The sequence below is a fragment of the Micromys minutus genome (genome assembly GCF_963924665.1).
Source record: "Micromys minutus genome assembly, chromosome: 1".
Lineage (NCBI taxonomy): Eukaryota > Metazoa > Chordata > Mammalia > Rodentia > Muridae > Micromys > Micromys minutus.
The window spans coordinates 146,645,662-146,661,182 of record NC_137969.1 but is presented as its reverse complement, the minus strand read 5'-3'; the positions used below and the strand labels follow the sequence as shown (position 1 = coordinate 146,661,182).

Sequence of the window (15,521 nt, the reverse complement as noted above, 5' to 3'; positions counted from 1 at the left end):
TTCAGAACCCAAGTTTGAGGTAAATCTGTGTTCTTGAAAACTTAACATTCCTTTCACATTATGCATCCTGTGCCCTTTGCCATATCCTAAGATTTGCCAGGTGTTTGCTGATGTGTAGTTCCTTGAATACTTTCTTGTTTACCTCCTCTGCTGCTGGAACACAATATCTTTGTTCTAAATCGACCCAGGTAGCTTTCCCACCTCCAATTCCCAGGAAGGGGAAGTGGTGAGCAGACCGCCCGAGAGCGAGCCTGCTCTCGAGAGACTGCACGTTCTTCTCGCGCATCCCTGAAGGTGCCACAGGGCGGCCTGCCATCTTACGGTCCCGGTTGGCGCACAATGCAGACGCGGCTCTAAATGTGTACCTGCAAGCAGATGTTGAGGATCACTGAGCCCGCGATGTAGAAGTACGGGAAGTTCATTCGCAGCTGCCAGGACAGCTCAAAGAAGGCGAGCAGGGAGTGAGAGAGCACCTTGCAGAAAACACCGTACAAGGTAGCGGCCGCAGGGCCCACAGCCCTGACCGCCAGGGCGGACGGGAAGTCGGCGGGGACCATGGCGTTGTCCCACTAGGTCGAGGTTCTCCAAAGCTTCGCGCACTCCCAAGCTGGACCGAGCCGTGGCCTGGATGAAGCGGCCACCGCTTCAGTCTCAACGCCATCGGCCGCCGCTCCCACCCTGGTGGCACCTCTCAATACCTTTATCATTCCTTTTCTCACCTTTTTTATCATTTCGTTTTATCCCTCATTACAGTTTTACTTTATGTCATAGCGACATTCATATTTTTATACATCGGTATAAAATGTAGAGAAACACTCACTTTTTCTTCAGTATTTATAAGCATGCTTTTCTTTGATATTTATGCAATTCATATACAATAATTAATGGTAAATCAGCTTGAAATGTTTCTCTAATGACATACTTGGGGTTTTCATAAATGTTAGTATACTAACTGCAGATACCTGTACCATTTTTATTCTGATACTTTTATAGTAAGTATCAACAAAAGCCTTTGATAGAGTACTGTACAATAGGATATGGCCCAATGTCAATCTGTACTTTTTACTAGTAAAGGGACTTGAAATATCACATTTTCTCTGTGATGTCTGCAAGGGCTCAAGTATCTCACTCCCACCTAGATCACCTTAACTTGACAAACCAGAGGTATTTTTTACCCAGAAAGGCAGGATAAATTCATATAAATTAAACCCAACCACAACCAATAACGCCTAACCCTATCCCCTAACCCTAAACCCTATACCTAACACAAGGCTTTTTTTTTAAATTTATTTATTTCATGTACGTGGACATACTGTTGCAGTCTTCAGACACACCAGAAGAAGACATCAGATCCCATTACAGATGGTTGTGAGCCACAACTTAGTTGCTGGGAATTGAACTCGGGACCTTTGGAAGAGCAGTCAGTGCTCTTAACTGTTAAGTTATTTCTCCAGCACAACACAAGCAGTTTAAACCATTGAAGACTTTCTGTTTTACTTCTAGGTATATATAGTCCTTGCTACTCATTAACAGTTATTTTTCACTAAGAATAGATCCTTCTTCCTCTACTTAATTGCTAGTTTTCAATTATTGTTAAGGGATTCAAGACATGTGATTAAACACATTAACTGTGAAACTTTCTATTTTTCTGTCTGAGAAAATATAGAAACTCATCGTAATGTTGATCCCATTCTTTAATAAAATATATGCATTAGTTACCATGCAACAGGCTTAAGTAACAGGTCAAATACACGAAGTTGTTTATAGTTGTTTAAAAGACACAAACAACAAAACAGGTTACTCAGAAAAAAAAGCGAATAACTAGGCACACCAATGATCTGTGTGCACTCTAGTAGAGTCAATTCCCTTGTGGAGTTTCTGGTAAACTTAAGAGTCCAGAGCTGGTTGTTCTGGATCTGCACAAAGGGTATTCTAGCAGCATTTCCCTGGGCAAAGTCCAGTCAGTGTGAATTACAGACGCACAGAATGGTAATTCTAGTAAAATCCTAGATATGTATCACTTGTGCCGTTTTGCAAACATTTAAGGACTTATTACAGGATGGTCTGGGCTTTCCAACCAGCCACACAAATAATGTGCTTCCAAACTGAAACAAGTGGCCCTCCAGGCTGCTATTTTAACAGCACACACAAGTGTGACCAAAGCATGTATTGAGACACTGGTTTGGAGATGGGGAATAACAGGTCCTCTGCATATAAAAGTGTTAGAGAATTAACAAAACAAAAGAAGGAGGACAAAGTCTGGGGGTGTTGACACCGGACGCCTGAGAGCTCAGAGAAAGGCAGAAGAAGAAGCCTCTATAAAACCTAAGGGGCAGATGTGCTCAGGGAAAGAATGGCCTGAGACATGGGCACTGGAGAAAGGAGTGAAGTGGGAACCTGGCGGCGGGACTAAGAGACAGGGCTGTGGGCACACAAGTCGACCAACAACAGGGTGAAGGTGTCAAAGCCTGGTGGCTAGTAAATTTTTTTCACACAAATATCTAAGATAAGTCTATAATTTATTAAGTATGTTAATCTGTTGTATATGTAATATCGAGGACAATTCAGGTTACAGTGCAGCATTCAGTCTATTCTTACAATAATGTTAAGATAGGCAATACATTTTCAATTTAAAAAAATTGAACTATACATTGTTTCTCAATTATCCTTTCCTCCCTTCAACTTCTACTATACCCACCTCAAAAGGCCTAGTTTTTTAAAATGTTATTATCACACACAAACACACACACAAACACACACACACGCAAACACACACACACTCACACACACACCCCAATTATTCAACTTAGCTTGTTATTTGTTTATAGCATGTAGGATGGGGAGAGTAACTCATGTAGAGTTTAGAAGGCAAATCTTATAGAGTCTGTAGTTGCTGGGAATTTTAATCGGGACATCTGGAAGAGCAGTCAGTGCTCTTAACCACTGAACCATATCTCTAACTCCCAAGATGTGCTGTCTTTAAAAGTCAAAATATTTCCAAAGGTTACATTCCAAAAGCTTTTACCAATTCCTTAGAAGACACTAGTCTCAGAATTTGAAGTGTAGACTTACTTTTAGAAACAGAAAGACGCTGTAGGACCCTGGATATCTATGTAGGACAGCATTAGATGTAGTTGTACTTTCTAAAAATACACACAGCTTTCCAAACCTACTTATTTTTATTGTACTTTTAAAACATAATTTATCACATACATAGCATTCTGCTTGCATGTATGCCTGTAGGCCAGAAGAGGGCGCCATATCTCAATATAGATTATTGTGAGCCAACATGTGATTGCTGGGAATTGAACTCACACCTGCAGAGCCAGCTCTCCAGGCCCATTACTTCTGTTCTAATTTTCTTGGTATCTCCGGTTTACTTTCTCAATAATGTTCTCTTGGCATAATAAAATTTGATCTTAGGCTATGTACTTAGAAGGGACACAAATCTGCCATGACATATTCCTTTTGGATGTCAATTACTGAAAATTGTATTTTGCAATCGAAGTTCTCTTTCTGTTTGTATTTAGCCTGGAATTATCTTTATAAAGTAGGATATCTCAAGGCCTCTGCCCTCCTGCTAGAGCTCTTGAACTAACAGTGGACCACAACCACGAAAGTCACTTTCTACTTTGTATCCTAAAATTACAATTAAGTGACTACTAAGGAATTGTAAAATATGCTTATTAGCTTAGATGGTTCATGACATCTGACACGTTTATAGACTAAAAAGGTTTAGCAGGGTATTTCAAGGCATTGTTCCATTGAACTAGACAGAATTTCAGTGCCCTGGGTTGCCTAACTTTCTCATGTGTCTGTAAGTCGTTTGGATTTTTGCCAGATTGAGTCACGAATCTCATTAAATATCAAGTTTCGTAACTAAGGGTTTGTTTTTGTTTTAATTTGTTTTTGATTTTTAGAGAGAGAGAGAGGAGTGTTGTGGTGAGGGTGATTCGGGTCTCCTCAATCTCTTGGACTTGAGAAAAAATCAAGACAACTGAGTGTGTGGTGGGGAGGGGGAGAAGACATCGGCTAAGGTGCACTAAATTCTTACTTCCACAATGTGGCACCCTGTACTTTGTATCCATAGTCTCATTTCTTCAGGACAAGAACATAACAACATTTGGCCAGAAGGGGTCGGAACAACACCACTCTTCTGTATCCCTATTAGTGGAGTGAGACCACTGAGCCCTCCTAAGTGGATATCAGTCTTGCAGACAGCACAGAGAAAATGTGATATTTCAAGTCCCTTTACTACTAAAAATTACAGATTTACATTGGGCCATATCTTATTGTACAGTACTTATTTAACTTATTTTAGGAAAAATTGCAGAAATTTCCCTTATTTTGTGTCAAAAATGCAGAAATTCCCATTATTTTGGGGTAAAAAGGCAGAAATTTCATTATTTGGAATAAAATTGCAGAAATTTTTCATATTTTGGGGCAAAAATGCAGTAATGCTTTTAATTTGGGGGCAAAATTCAGAAATTTCACAAATTTTGAGTCAAAAAGGCAGAAGTTTCTCTTATTTTGGGAAAAAAATGCAGAAATTTCCCTCTTTATGGGACAAAATTGCAAAAATTTTCTTTATTTTGGGTCAAACTGCAGAAATTTTTCTTATTTTGGGGTAAAAATGCAGTAATGCTTATCATTTTGGGGCAATAATTCGGAAATTCCCCTAATTTTGTGGCAAAAAGGCAGAAATTCCCTTTATTGTGGGGCAAAATTTTTGAAATTTCCCTTTTTATGGACATAATTGCAGAAATTTCCCTTATTTTGGGGCAAAATTGCAGAAATTTCCCTTATTTTGGGCAAAATTGCAGAAATTCCCCTAATTTTGTGTCAAAATTGCAGAAATTCCCATTATTTTGAGGCAAAAATGCAGAAATTCCACTTTATTTTAATGCAAAATTGCAGAAATTCCCCTTATTTGGGGAAAAAAAGCAGAAATTTCCCTTATTTTGGGGCAAAATTGCAGAAATTTCACTTATCATGGGACAGAAATCAAGAAATTTCCCTTATTTCGGGTCCAAAAGGCAGTAATTCCGCTAATTTGGGGGCAAATTGCAGAAATTAAACTTATTTTAGGGAAAAAGACTGAAATTCCCCTTATTTTTTCCAAAAAGACAGAAATACATCTTATTTTAGGGCAAGAAGGCAGAAATTCCAATTAATTTTAAGCAAAAATGCAGAATTTTCTCTTATTTAGAAGCAAAAACCCAGTAATGCCCCTAATTTTGAAGCAAAAAGCAGAAATTCCCCTAATTTTGGGGCAAAAAGGCAGAAAGTCCCCTTATTGTGGGGCAAAATTGCTGAAATTTCCCTTTTTGGAGACAAAATTGCAGAAATTTCCCTTATTTTGGGGCAAAATTTATAAATTTCCCTTATCTTGGGACAAAAATGCCGAAATTCCCCTTATTTCAGGTCAAAAATGAAGAAATTCCGCTTATTTGGTGTTAAAAATGCAGAAATATCCTTTATTTTAGGGCAAAAAGACTGAAATTCCTCTTATTTTGTGCCAAAAGGGCAGAAATTCTTATTTTAGGGCAAAAAGGCAGAAATTCCAGTTAATTTTGGGCAAAAATGCAGAAATTTCCCTTATTTGGGGCAAAAAGACTTTAATGCCCCTAATTTTGTGTCAAAAAGGCAGAAATCCCCCTAATTTTGGAGCAAAATTGCAGAAATTTCCCTTATTTTGGGGAAAAATTGCAGTAATTCCCCTAATTTTCTGTCAAAATTGCAGATATTCCCTTTATTTTGGGGCAAAATTGTAGAAATTCCCAATTATTTTGGAGCAAAATTGCAGTAATACCCCTAATTTTGGATCAAAAAGGCAGAAATTCCCCTTCTTTTGGGGCAAAAAGGTAGAAATTCCACTTATTTTCGAGCAAAATTGCATGATATTTCCTTATTATTGGGCAAAAAGGAAGTAATGCCCCTAATTTGGGGGCAAAAAGGCAGAAATTCCCCTAATTTTGGGGCAAAATGCAGAGATTCTCCTTATTTGGGGGCAAAAATGCAGAAATTTCCATTTTTTGGGACAAAATTGCAGAAATTTCCCTTATTTTGGGGGAAAATTGCAGAAATTTCTTTTATCTTGGGGAATAATGCAGAAATTCCTCCTATTTCGGGTCAAAAAGGCCGAAATTCCGCTTATTTGGGGTCAAAAATGCAGAAATTTCCCATATTTTAGGGCAAAAAGACTGAAATTCCCCATATTTTGTGCCAAAATAACAGAAATTCTTATTTTAGAGCAAAAAAGAAGAAATTCCACTTAATTTTGGAAAAAAATGCAGAAATTTCCCTTATTTGGGGCAAAAAGACAGTAATGCCCCTAATTTTGTGTCAAAAAAGCAGAAATTCCCCTAATTTTTGAGCACAATTGCAGAAATTTCCATTATTTTGGGGCAAAATTGCAGTAATTCCCCTAATTTTGTGTCAAAATTCCAGAAATTCCCTTTATTTTGGGGCAAAATTGCAGAAATTCCCCTTATTTGGGGGCAAAAATGCTGAAATTCCCCTTATTTTGGAGCAAAAATGCAGAAATTTTCCTTATTTTAGGGTAAAAAGACAGAAATTCTTTTTATTTCAGGGCAAAAATACAGAAATTCCCCTTATTTTTGGGCAAAAATGCAGAAATTCCCCTTATTTTGGGCCAAATAGGCAGAAATTTCCCTTATTTTGGAGCAAAAGGATAGAAATTTAACTTATTTTAGGATAAAATTGCAGAAATTTCCTTTATTTTGTGGCAAAATGCAGAAATTCCCATTATTTTGGGGTAAAAAGCAGAAATTTCCCTTATTTTAGAATAAAATTGCAGAAATTTTCCATATTTTGGGGCAAAAATGCAGTAATGCTTCTAATTTGGGGGCAAAATTCAGACATTTCACAAATTTTGAGTCAAAAAGGCAGAAGTTTCTCTTATTTTGGGAAAAAAATGCGGAAATTTTTCTCTTTATGGTACAAAATTGCAGAAATTTTTTTTTATTTTGGGTCAAACTGCAGAAATTTTTCTTATTTTGGGGTAAAAATGCAGTAATGCTTCTCATTTTGGGGCAATAATTCAGAAATTACCCTAATTTTGGGGCAAAAAGGCAGAAATTCCCTTTATTGTGGGGCAAAATTGCTGAAATTTCCCTTTTTATGGACATAATTGCAGAAATTTCCCTTATATTGGGGCAAAATTGCAGAAATTTCCCTTATTTTGGGCAAAATTGCAGAAATTCCCCTAATTTTGTGTCAAAATTGCAGAAATTCACATTATTTTGAGGCAAAAATTCAGAAATTCCACTTTATTTTAATGCAAAATTGCAGAAATTCCCCTTATTTGGGGCAAAAAGGCAGAAATTTCCCTTATTTTGGGGCAAAATTGCAGAAATTTCACTTATCATGTGACAGAAATCCATAAATTTCCCTTATTTCGGGTCCAAAAGGCAGTAATTCTGCTAATTTGGGGGCAAATTGCAGAAATTAAACTTATTTTAGGGAAAAAGACTGAAATTCCCCTTATTTTTGCCAAAAAGACAGAAATACTTCTTATTTTAGGGCAAAAAGGCAGAAATTCCAATTAATTTAAAGCAAAAATGCAGAATTTTCTCTTATTTAGAAGGAAAAACCCAGTAATGCCCCTAATTTTGAAGCAAAAACAAGCAATTCCCCTAATTTTGGGGCAAAAATGCAGAAATTCCCCTTATTGTGGGGCAAAATTGCTGAAATTTCCCTTTTTGGAGACAAAATTGCAGAAATTTCCCTTATTTTGGGAAAAATTTTAGAAATTTCCCTTATCTTGGGGCAAAAATGCAGAAATTCCCCTTATTTCGGGTCAAAAATGCAGAAATTCCGCTTATTTGGGGTCAAAAATTCAGAAATAACCCTTATTTTAGGGCAAAAAGACTGAAATTCCCCTTATTTTGTGCCAAAAGGGCAGAAATTCTTATTTTAGGGCAAAAAGGCAGAAATTCCAGTTAATTTTGGGCAAAAATGCAGAAATTTCCCTTATTTGAGGCAAAAAGACTTTAATGCCCCTAATTTTGTGTCAAAAAGGCAGAAATTCCCCTAATTTTGGAGCAAAATTGCAGAAATTTCCCTTATTTTGGGGCAAAATTGCAGTAATTCCCCTAATTTTCTGTCAAAATTGCAGATATTCCCTTTATTTTGGGGCAAAATTGCAGAAATTTTCCTTATTTGGAAGCAAAAATGCTGAAATTCCCCTTATTTTGGAGCAAAAATGCAGAAATTTTCCTTATTTTAGGGTAAAAAGACAGAAATTCTTTTTATTTCAGGGCAAAAATACAGAAATTCCCCTTATTTTGGAACAAAAATGCAGAAATTCCCCTTATTTTGGGCCAAATAGGCAGAAATTTCCCTTATTTTGGAGCCAAAGGATAGAAATTTAACTTATTTTAGGATAAAATTGCAGAAATTTCCTTTATTTTGTGGCAAAATGCAGAAATTCCCATTATTTTAAGGTAAAAAGGCAGAAATTTCCCTTATTTTGGAATAAAATTGCAGAAATTTTCCATATTTTGGGGCAAAAATGCAGTAATGCTTCTAATTTGGGGGCAAAATTCAGAAATTTCACAAATTTTGAGTCAAAAAGGCAAAACTTTCTCTTATTTTGGGAAAAAATGCAGAAATTTTCCTCTTTATGGTACAAAATTGCAGAAATTTTTTTTATTTTGGGTCAAACTGCAGAAATTTTTTTTATGTTGGGGTAAAAATGCAGTCATGCTACTCATTTTGGGGCAATAATTCAGAAATTCCCCTAATTTTGGGGCAAAAAGGCAGAAATTCCCTTTATTGTGGGGCAAAATTGCTGAAATTTCCCTTTTTATGGACATAATTGCAGAAATTTCCCTTATCTTGGGGCAAAATTGCAGAAATTTCCCTTATTTTGGGCAAAATTGCAGAAATTCCCCTAATTTTGTGTCAAAATTGCAGAAATTCACATTATTTTGAGGCAAAAATGCAGAAATTCCACTTTATTTTAATGCAAAATTGCAGAAATTCCCCTTATTTGGGGAAAAAAGGCAGAAATTTCCCTTATTTTGGGGCAAAATTGCAGAAATTTCACTTATCATGGGACAGAAATCCAGAAATTTCCCTTATTTCGGGGCCAAAAGGCCGTAATTCCGCTAATGTGGGGGCAAATTGCAGAAATTAAACTTATTTTAAGGAAAAAGACTGAAATTCCCCTTATTTTTTCCAAAAAGACAGAAATACTTTTTATTTTAGAGCAAAAAGGCAGAAATTCCAATTAATTTAAAGCAAAAATGCAGAATTTTCTCTTATTTAGAAGCAAAAACCCAGTAATGCCCCTAATTTTGAAGCAAAAAGCAGAAATTCCCCTAATTTTGGGGCAAAAAGGCAGAAATTCCCCTTATTGTGGGGCAAAATTGCTGAAATTTCCCTTTTTGGAGACAAAATTGCAGAAATTTTCCTTATTTGGGGCAAAAAGACTTTAATGCCCCTAATTTTGTGTCAAAAGGCAGAAATTCTCCTAATTTTGGAGCAAAATTGCAGAAATTTTCCTTATTTTAAGGCAAAATTGCAGAAATTTCTTTTATCTCGGGGAATAATGCAGAAATTCCCCCTATTTCGGGTCAAAAAGGCAGAAATTCCGCTTATTTGGGGTCAAAAATGCAGAAATTACCCTTATTTTAGGGCAAAAAGACTGAAATTCCCCATATTTTGTGCCAAAAAAACAGAAATTCTTAGTTTAGGGCCAGAAGGAAGAAATTCTACTTAATTTTGGACAAAATTGCAGAAATTTCCCTTATTTGGGGCAAAAAGACAGTAATGCCCCTAATTTTGTGTCAAAAAGGCAGAAATTCCCCTAATTTTTGAGCACAATTGCAGAAATTTCCATTATTTTGGGGCAAAATTGCAGTAATTCCCCTAATTTTGTGTCAAAATTCCAGAAATTCCTTTTATTTTGGGGAAAAATTGCAGAAATTCCCCTTATTCGGGGGCAAAAATGCTGAAATTCCCCTTATTTTGGAGCAAAAATGCAGAAATTTTCCTTATTTTAGGGCAAAAAGACAGAAATTGTTTTTATTTCATGGCAAAAATACAGAAATTCCCCTTATTATGGGGCAAAGATGCAAAAATTCCCCTTATTTTGGGCCAAATAGGCAGAAATTTCCCTTATTTTGGAGCAAAAGAATAGAAATTTAACTTATTTTAAAATAAAATTGCGGAAATTTCCCTTATTTTGTGGCAAAAATGCAGAAATTCCCATTATTTTGGGGTAAAAAGGCAGAAATTTCCCTTATTTTGGAATAAAATTGCAGAAATTTCCCATATATTGGGGCAAAATTCAGAAATTTCACAAATTTTGAGTGAAAAAGACAGAAGTTTCTCTTATTTTGGGAAAAAAATGCAGAAATTTCCCTCTTTATGGGACAATATTGCAGAAATTTTCTATATTTTGGGTCAAACTGCAGAAATTTTTCTTATTTTGGCGTAAAAATGCAGTAATGCTTCTCATTTTGGGGCAATAATTCAGAAATTCCCCTAATTTTGGAACAAAAAGGCAGAAATTCCCTTTTCTGTGGGGCAAAATGGCTGAAATTTCCCTTTTTATGGACATAATTGCAGAAATTTTTCTTATCTTGGGGCAAAATTGCACAAATTCCCATTATTTTGAGGCAAAAATGCAGAAATTCCACTTCATTATAATGCAAAATTGCAGAAATTCCCCTTATTTGGGGCAAAATTGCAGAAATTTCACTTATCATGGAACAGAAATCCAGAAATTTCCCTTATTTAGGGTCCAAAAGGTAGTAATTCCGCTAATTTGGGTGCAAATTGCAGAAATTAAACTTATTTTAGAGCAAAAAACTGAAATTCCTTTTATTTTTTCCAAAAAGACAGAAATAGTTCTTATTTTACGGCAAAAAGGCAGAAATTCCAATTAATTTTAAGCAAAAATGCAGAATTTTCCCTTATTTAGGGGCAAAAACCCAGTAATGCCCCTAATTTTGGGGCAAAAAGCAGAAATTCCCCTAATCTTGGGGCAAAAAGGCAGAAATTTCCCTCATTGTGGGGCAAAATTGCTGAAATTTCCCTTTTTGGAGACAAAATTGCAGAAATTTCCCTTATTTTGGGGAAAAATTGTAGAAATTTCCCTTATCTTGGGGCAAAAATGCAGAAATTCCCCTTATTTTGGGTCAAAAATGCAGAAATTCCCCTTATTTGTGGTCAAAAATTCAGAAATAACCCTTATTATAAGGCAAAAATACTGAAATTCCTCTTATTTTGTGCCAAAAGGGCAGAAATTCTTATTTTAGGGCAAAAAGGCAGAAATTCCAGTTAATTTTGGGCAAAAATGCAGAAATTTCCCTTATTTGGGGCAAAAAGACTGTAATGCCCCTAATTTTGTGTCAAAAAGGCAGAAATTCCCCTAATTTTGGAGCAAAATTGCAGAAATTTCCCTTATTTTGGGGCAAAATTGCAGTAATTCCCCTAATTTTCTGGCAAAATTGCAGATATTCCCTTTATTTTGGAGCAAAATTGCAGAAATTCCCAATTATTTTGGAGCAAAATTGCAGTAAATCCCCTAATTTTGGATCAAAAAGGCAGAAATTCCCCTTCTTTTGGGGCAAAAAGGTAGAAATTCCACTTATTTTCGAGCAAAATTGCATAATTTTCCCTTATTATTGGGCAAAAAGGAAGTAATGCCCCTAATTTGGGGGCAAAAAGGCAGAAATTCCCCTAATTTTGGGGCAAAATGCAGAGATTCTTCTTACTTGGGGGCAAAAATGCAGAAATTTCCATTTTTTGGGACAAAATTGCAGAAATTTCCCTTATTTTGGGGCAAAATTGCAGAAATTTCTTTTATCTTGGGGAATAATGCAGAAATTCCCCCTATTTTGGGTCAAAAAGGCAGAAATTCCGCTTATTTGGGGTCAAAAATGCAGAAATTACCCTTATTTTAGGCCAAAAAGACTAAAATTCCCCATATTTTTTGCCAAAAAAACAGAAATTCTTATTTTAGGGCAAAAAGGAAGAAATTCCACTTAATTTTGGACAAAAATGCAGAAATTTCCCTTATTTGGGGCAAAAAGACAGTAATGCCCCTAATTTTGTGTCAAAAAGGCAGAAATTCCCCTAATTTTTGAGCACAATTGCAGAAATTTCCATTATTTTGGGCAAAATTGCAGTAATTCCCCTAATTTTGTGTCAAAATTCCAGAAATTCCCTTTATTTTGGGGCAAAATTGCAGAAATTCCCCTTATTTAGGGGGCAAAAATGCTGAAATTCCCCTTATTTTGGAGCAAAAATGCAGAAATTTTCCTTATTTTAGGGCAAAAATACAGAAATTCTTTTATTTCAGGGCAAAAATACAGAAATTCCCCTTATTTTGGGGCAAAAATGCAGAAATTCCCCTTATTTTGGGCCAAATAGGCAGAAATTTCCCTTATTTTGAAGCAAAAGGATAGAAATTTAACTTATTTTAGGATAAAATTGCAGAAATTTCCCTTATTTTGTGGCAAAAATGCAGAAATTCCCATTATTTTGTGGCAAAAATGCAGAAATTCCCATTATTTTGGGGTAAAAAGGCAGAAATTTCCCTTATTTTGGAATAAAATTGCAGAAATTTCCCATATTTTGGGGCAAAAATGCAGTAATGCTTCTAATTTGGGGGCAAAATTCAGAAATTTCACAAATTTTGAGTTAAAAAGGCAGAAGTTTCTCTTATTTTTGGAAAAAAAATGCAGAAATTTCCCTCTTTATGGGACAAAATTGCAGAAATTTTCTTTATTTTGGGTCAAACTGCAGAAATTTTTCTTATTTTGGGGTAAAAATGCAGCAATGCTTCTCATTTTGGGGCAATAATTCAGAAATTCCCCTAATTTTGGGGCAAAAAGGCAGAAATTCCCTTTATTGTGGGGCAAAATTGCTGAAATTTCCCTTTTTATGGACATAATTGCAGAAATTTCCCTTATCTTGGGGCAAAAATGCAGAAATTTCCCTTATTTTGGGCAAAATTGCAGAAATTCCCCTAATTTTGTGTCAAAATTGCAGAAATTCCCATTATTTTGAGGCAAAAATGCAGAAATTCCACTTTATTTTAATGCAAAATTGCAGAAATTCCCCTTATTTGGGGAAAAAAGGCAGAAATTTCCCTTATTTTGGGGCAAAATTGCAGAAATTTAACTTATCATGGGACAGAAATCCAGAAATTTCCCTTATTTCGGGTCCAAAAGGCAGTAATTCCGCTAATTTGGGGGCAAATTGCAGAAATTAAACTTATTTTAGGGAAAAAGACTGAAATTCCCCTTATTTTTTCCAAAAAGACAGAAATACTTCTTATTTTAGGGCAAAAAGGCAGAAATTCCAATTAATTTTAAGCAAAAATGCAGAATTTTCCCTTATTTAGGGGCAAAAACCCAGTAATGCCCCTAATTTTGGGGCAAAAAGCAGAAATTCCCCTAATTTTGGGGCAAAAAGGCAGAAATTCCCCTTATTGTGGGGCAAAATTGCTGAAATTTCCCTTTTTGGAGACAAAATTGCAGAAATTTCCCTTATTTTGGGGCAAAATTGTAGAAATTTCCCTTATCTTGGGGCAAAAATGCAGAAATTCCCCTTATTTCGGGTCAAAAATGCAGAAATTCCGCTTATTGGGGGTCAAAAATGCAGAAATAACCCTTATTTTAGGGCAAAAAGACTGAAATTCCTCTTATTTTGTGCCAAAAGGGCAGAAATTCTTATTTTAGGGCAAAAAGGCAGAAATTCCAGTTAATTTTGGGCAAAAATGCAGAAATTTCCCTTATTTGGGGCAAAAAGACTGTAATGCCCCTAATTTTGTGTCAAAAAGGCAGAAATTCCCCTAATTTTGGAGCAAAATTGCAGAAATTTCCCTTATTTTGGGGCAAAATTGCAGTAATTCCCCTAATTTTCTGGCAAAATTGCAGATATTCCCTTTATTTTGGAGCAAAATTGCAGAAATTCCCAATTATTTTGGAGCAAAATTGCAGTAAATCCCCTAATTTTGGATCAAAAAGGCAGAAATTCCCCTTCTTTTGGGGCAAAAAGGTAGAAATTCCACTTATTTTCGAGCAAAATTGCATGATTTTCCCTTATTATTGGGCAAAAAGGAAGTAATGCCCCTAATTTGGGGGCAAAAAGGCAGAAATTCCCCTAATTTTGGGGCAAAATGCAGAGATTCTTCTTACTTGGGGGCAAAAATGCAGAAATTTCCATTTTTTGGGACAAAATTGCAGAAATTTCCCTTATTTTGGGGCAAAATTGCAGAAATTTTTTTTATCTTGGGGAATAATGCAGAAATTCCCCCTATTTTGGGTCAAAAAGGCAGAAATTCCGCTTATTTGGGGTCAAAAATGCAGAAATTACCCTTATTTTAGGCCAAAAAGACTAAAATTCCCCATATTTTTTGCCAAAAAAACAGAAATTCTTATTTTAGGGCAAAAAGGAAGAAATTCCACTTAATTTTGGACAAAAATGCAGAAATTTCCCTTATTTGGGGCAAAAAGACAGTAATGCCCCTAATTTTGTGTCAAAAAGGCAGAAATTCCCCTAATTTTTGAGCACAATTGCAGAAATTTCCAATATTTTGCGCAAAATTGCAGTAATTCCCCTAATTTTGTGTCAAAATTCCAGAAATTCCCTTTATTTTGGGGCAAAATTGCAGAAATTCCCCTTATTTGGGGGCAAAAATGCTGAAATTCCCCTTATTTTGGAGCAAAAATGCAGAAATTTTCCTTATTTTAGGGCAAAAATACAGAAATTCTTTTATTTCAGGGCAAAAATACAGAAATTCCTTTTATTTTGGGGCAAAAATGCAGAAATTCCCCTTATTTTGGGCCAAATAGGCAGAAATTTCCCTTATTTTGAAGCAAAAGGATAGAAATTTAACTTATTTTAGGATAAAATTGCAGAAATTTCCCTTATCTTGTGGCAAAAATGCAGAAATTCCCATTATTTTGTGGCAAAAATGCAGAAATTCCCATTATTTTGGGGTAAAAAGGCAGAAATTTCCCTTATTTTGGAATAAAATTGCAGAAATTTCCCATATTTTGGGGCAAAAATGCAGTAATGCTTCTAATTTGGGGGCAAAATTCAGAAATTTCACAAATTTTGAGTTAAAAAGGCAGAAGTTTCTCTTATTTTTGGAAAAAAAATGCAGAAATTTCCCTCTTTATGGGACAAAATTGCAGAAATTTTCTTTATTTTGGGTCAAACTGCAGAAATTTTTCTTATTTTGGGGTAAAAATGCAGTAATGCTTCTCATTTTGGGGCAAAAATTCAGAAATTCCCCTAATTTTGGGACAAAAAGGCAGAAATTCCTTTTATTATGGGGCAAAATTGCTGAAATTTCCCTTTTTATGGACATAATTGCAGAAATTTCCCTTATCTTGGGGCAAAAATGCAGAAATTTCCCTTATTTTGGGCAAAATTGCAGAAATTCCCCTAATTTTGTGTGAAAATTGCAGAAATTCCCATTATTTTGAGGCAAAAATGCAGAAATTCCACTTTATTTTAATGCAAAATTGCAG

General features: G+C 35.4%; 1 protein-coding gene across 1 annotated transcript; it reads right to left on the bottom strand.

Annotated features, from left to right (window-relative positions):
• Nucleotides 1–353: 353 nt before the first annotated feature.
• On the bottom strand, nt 354–557 carry LOC308434157 (small integral membrane protein 10-like protein 1; the record flags this gene model as incomplete). Its single annotated transcript, XM_080934332.1, has 1 exon — nt 354–557. The coding sequence occupies one exon, from the start codon at nt 555–557 to the stop codon at nt 354–356; it is 204 nt and encodes a 67-aa protein (XP_080790458.1).
• Between the last annotated feature and the right edge of the window lie 14,964 nt (nt 558–15,521).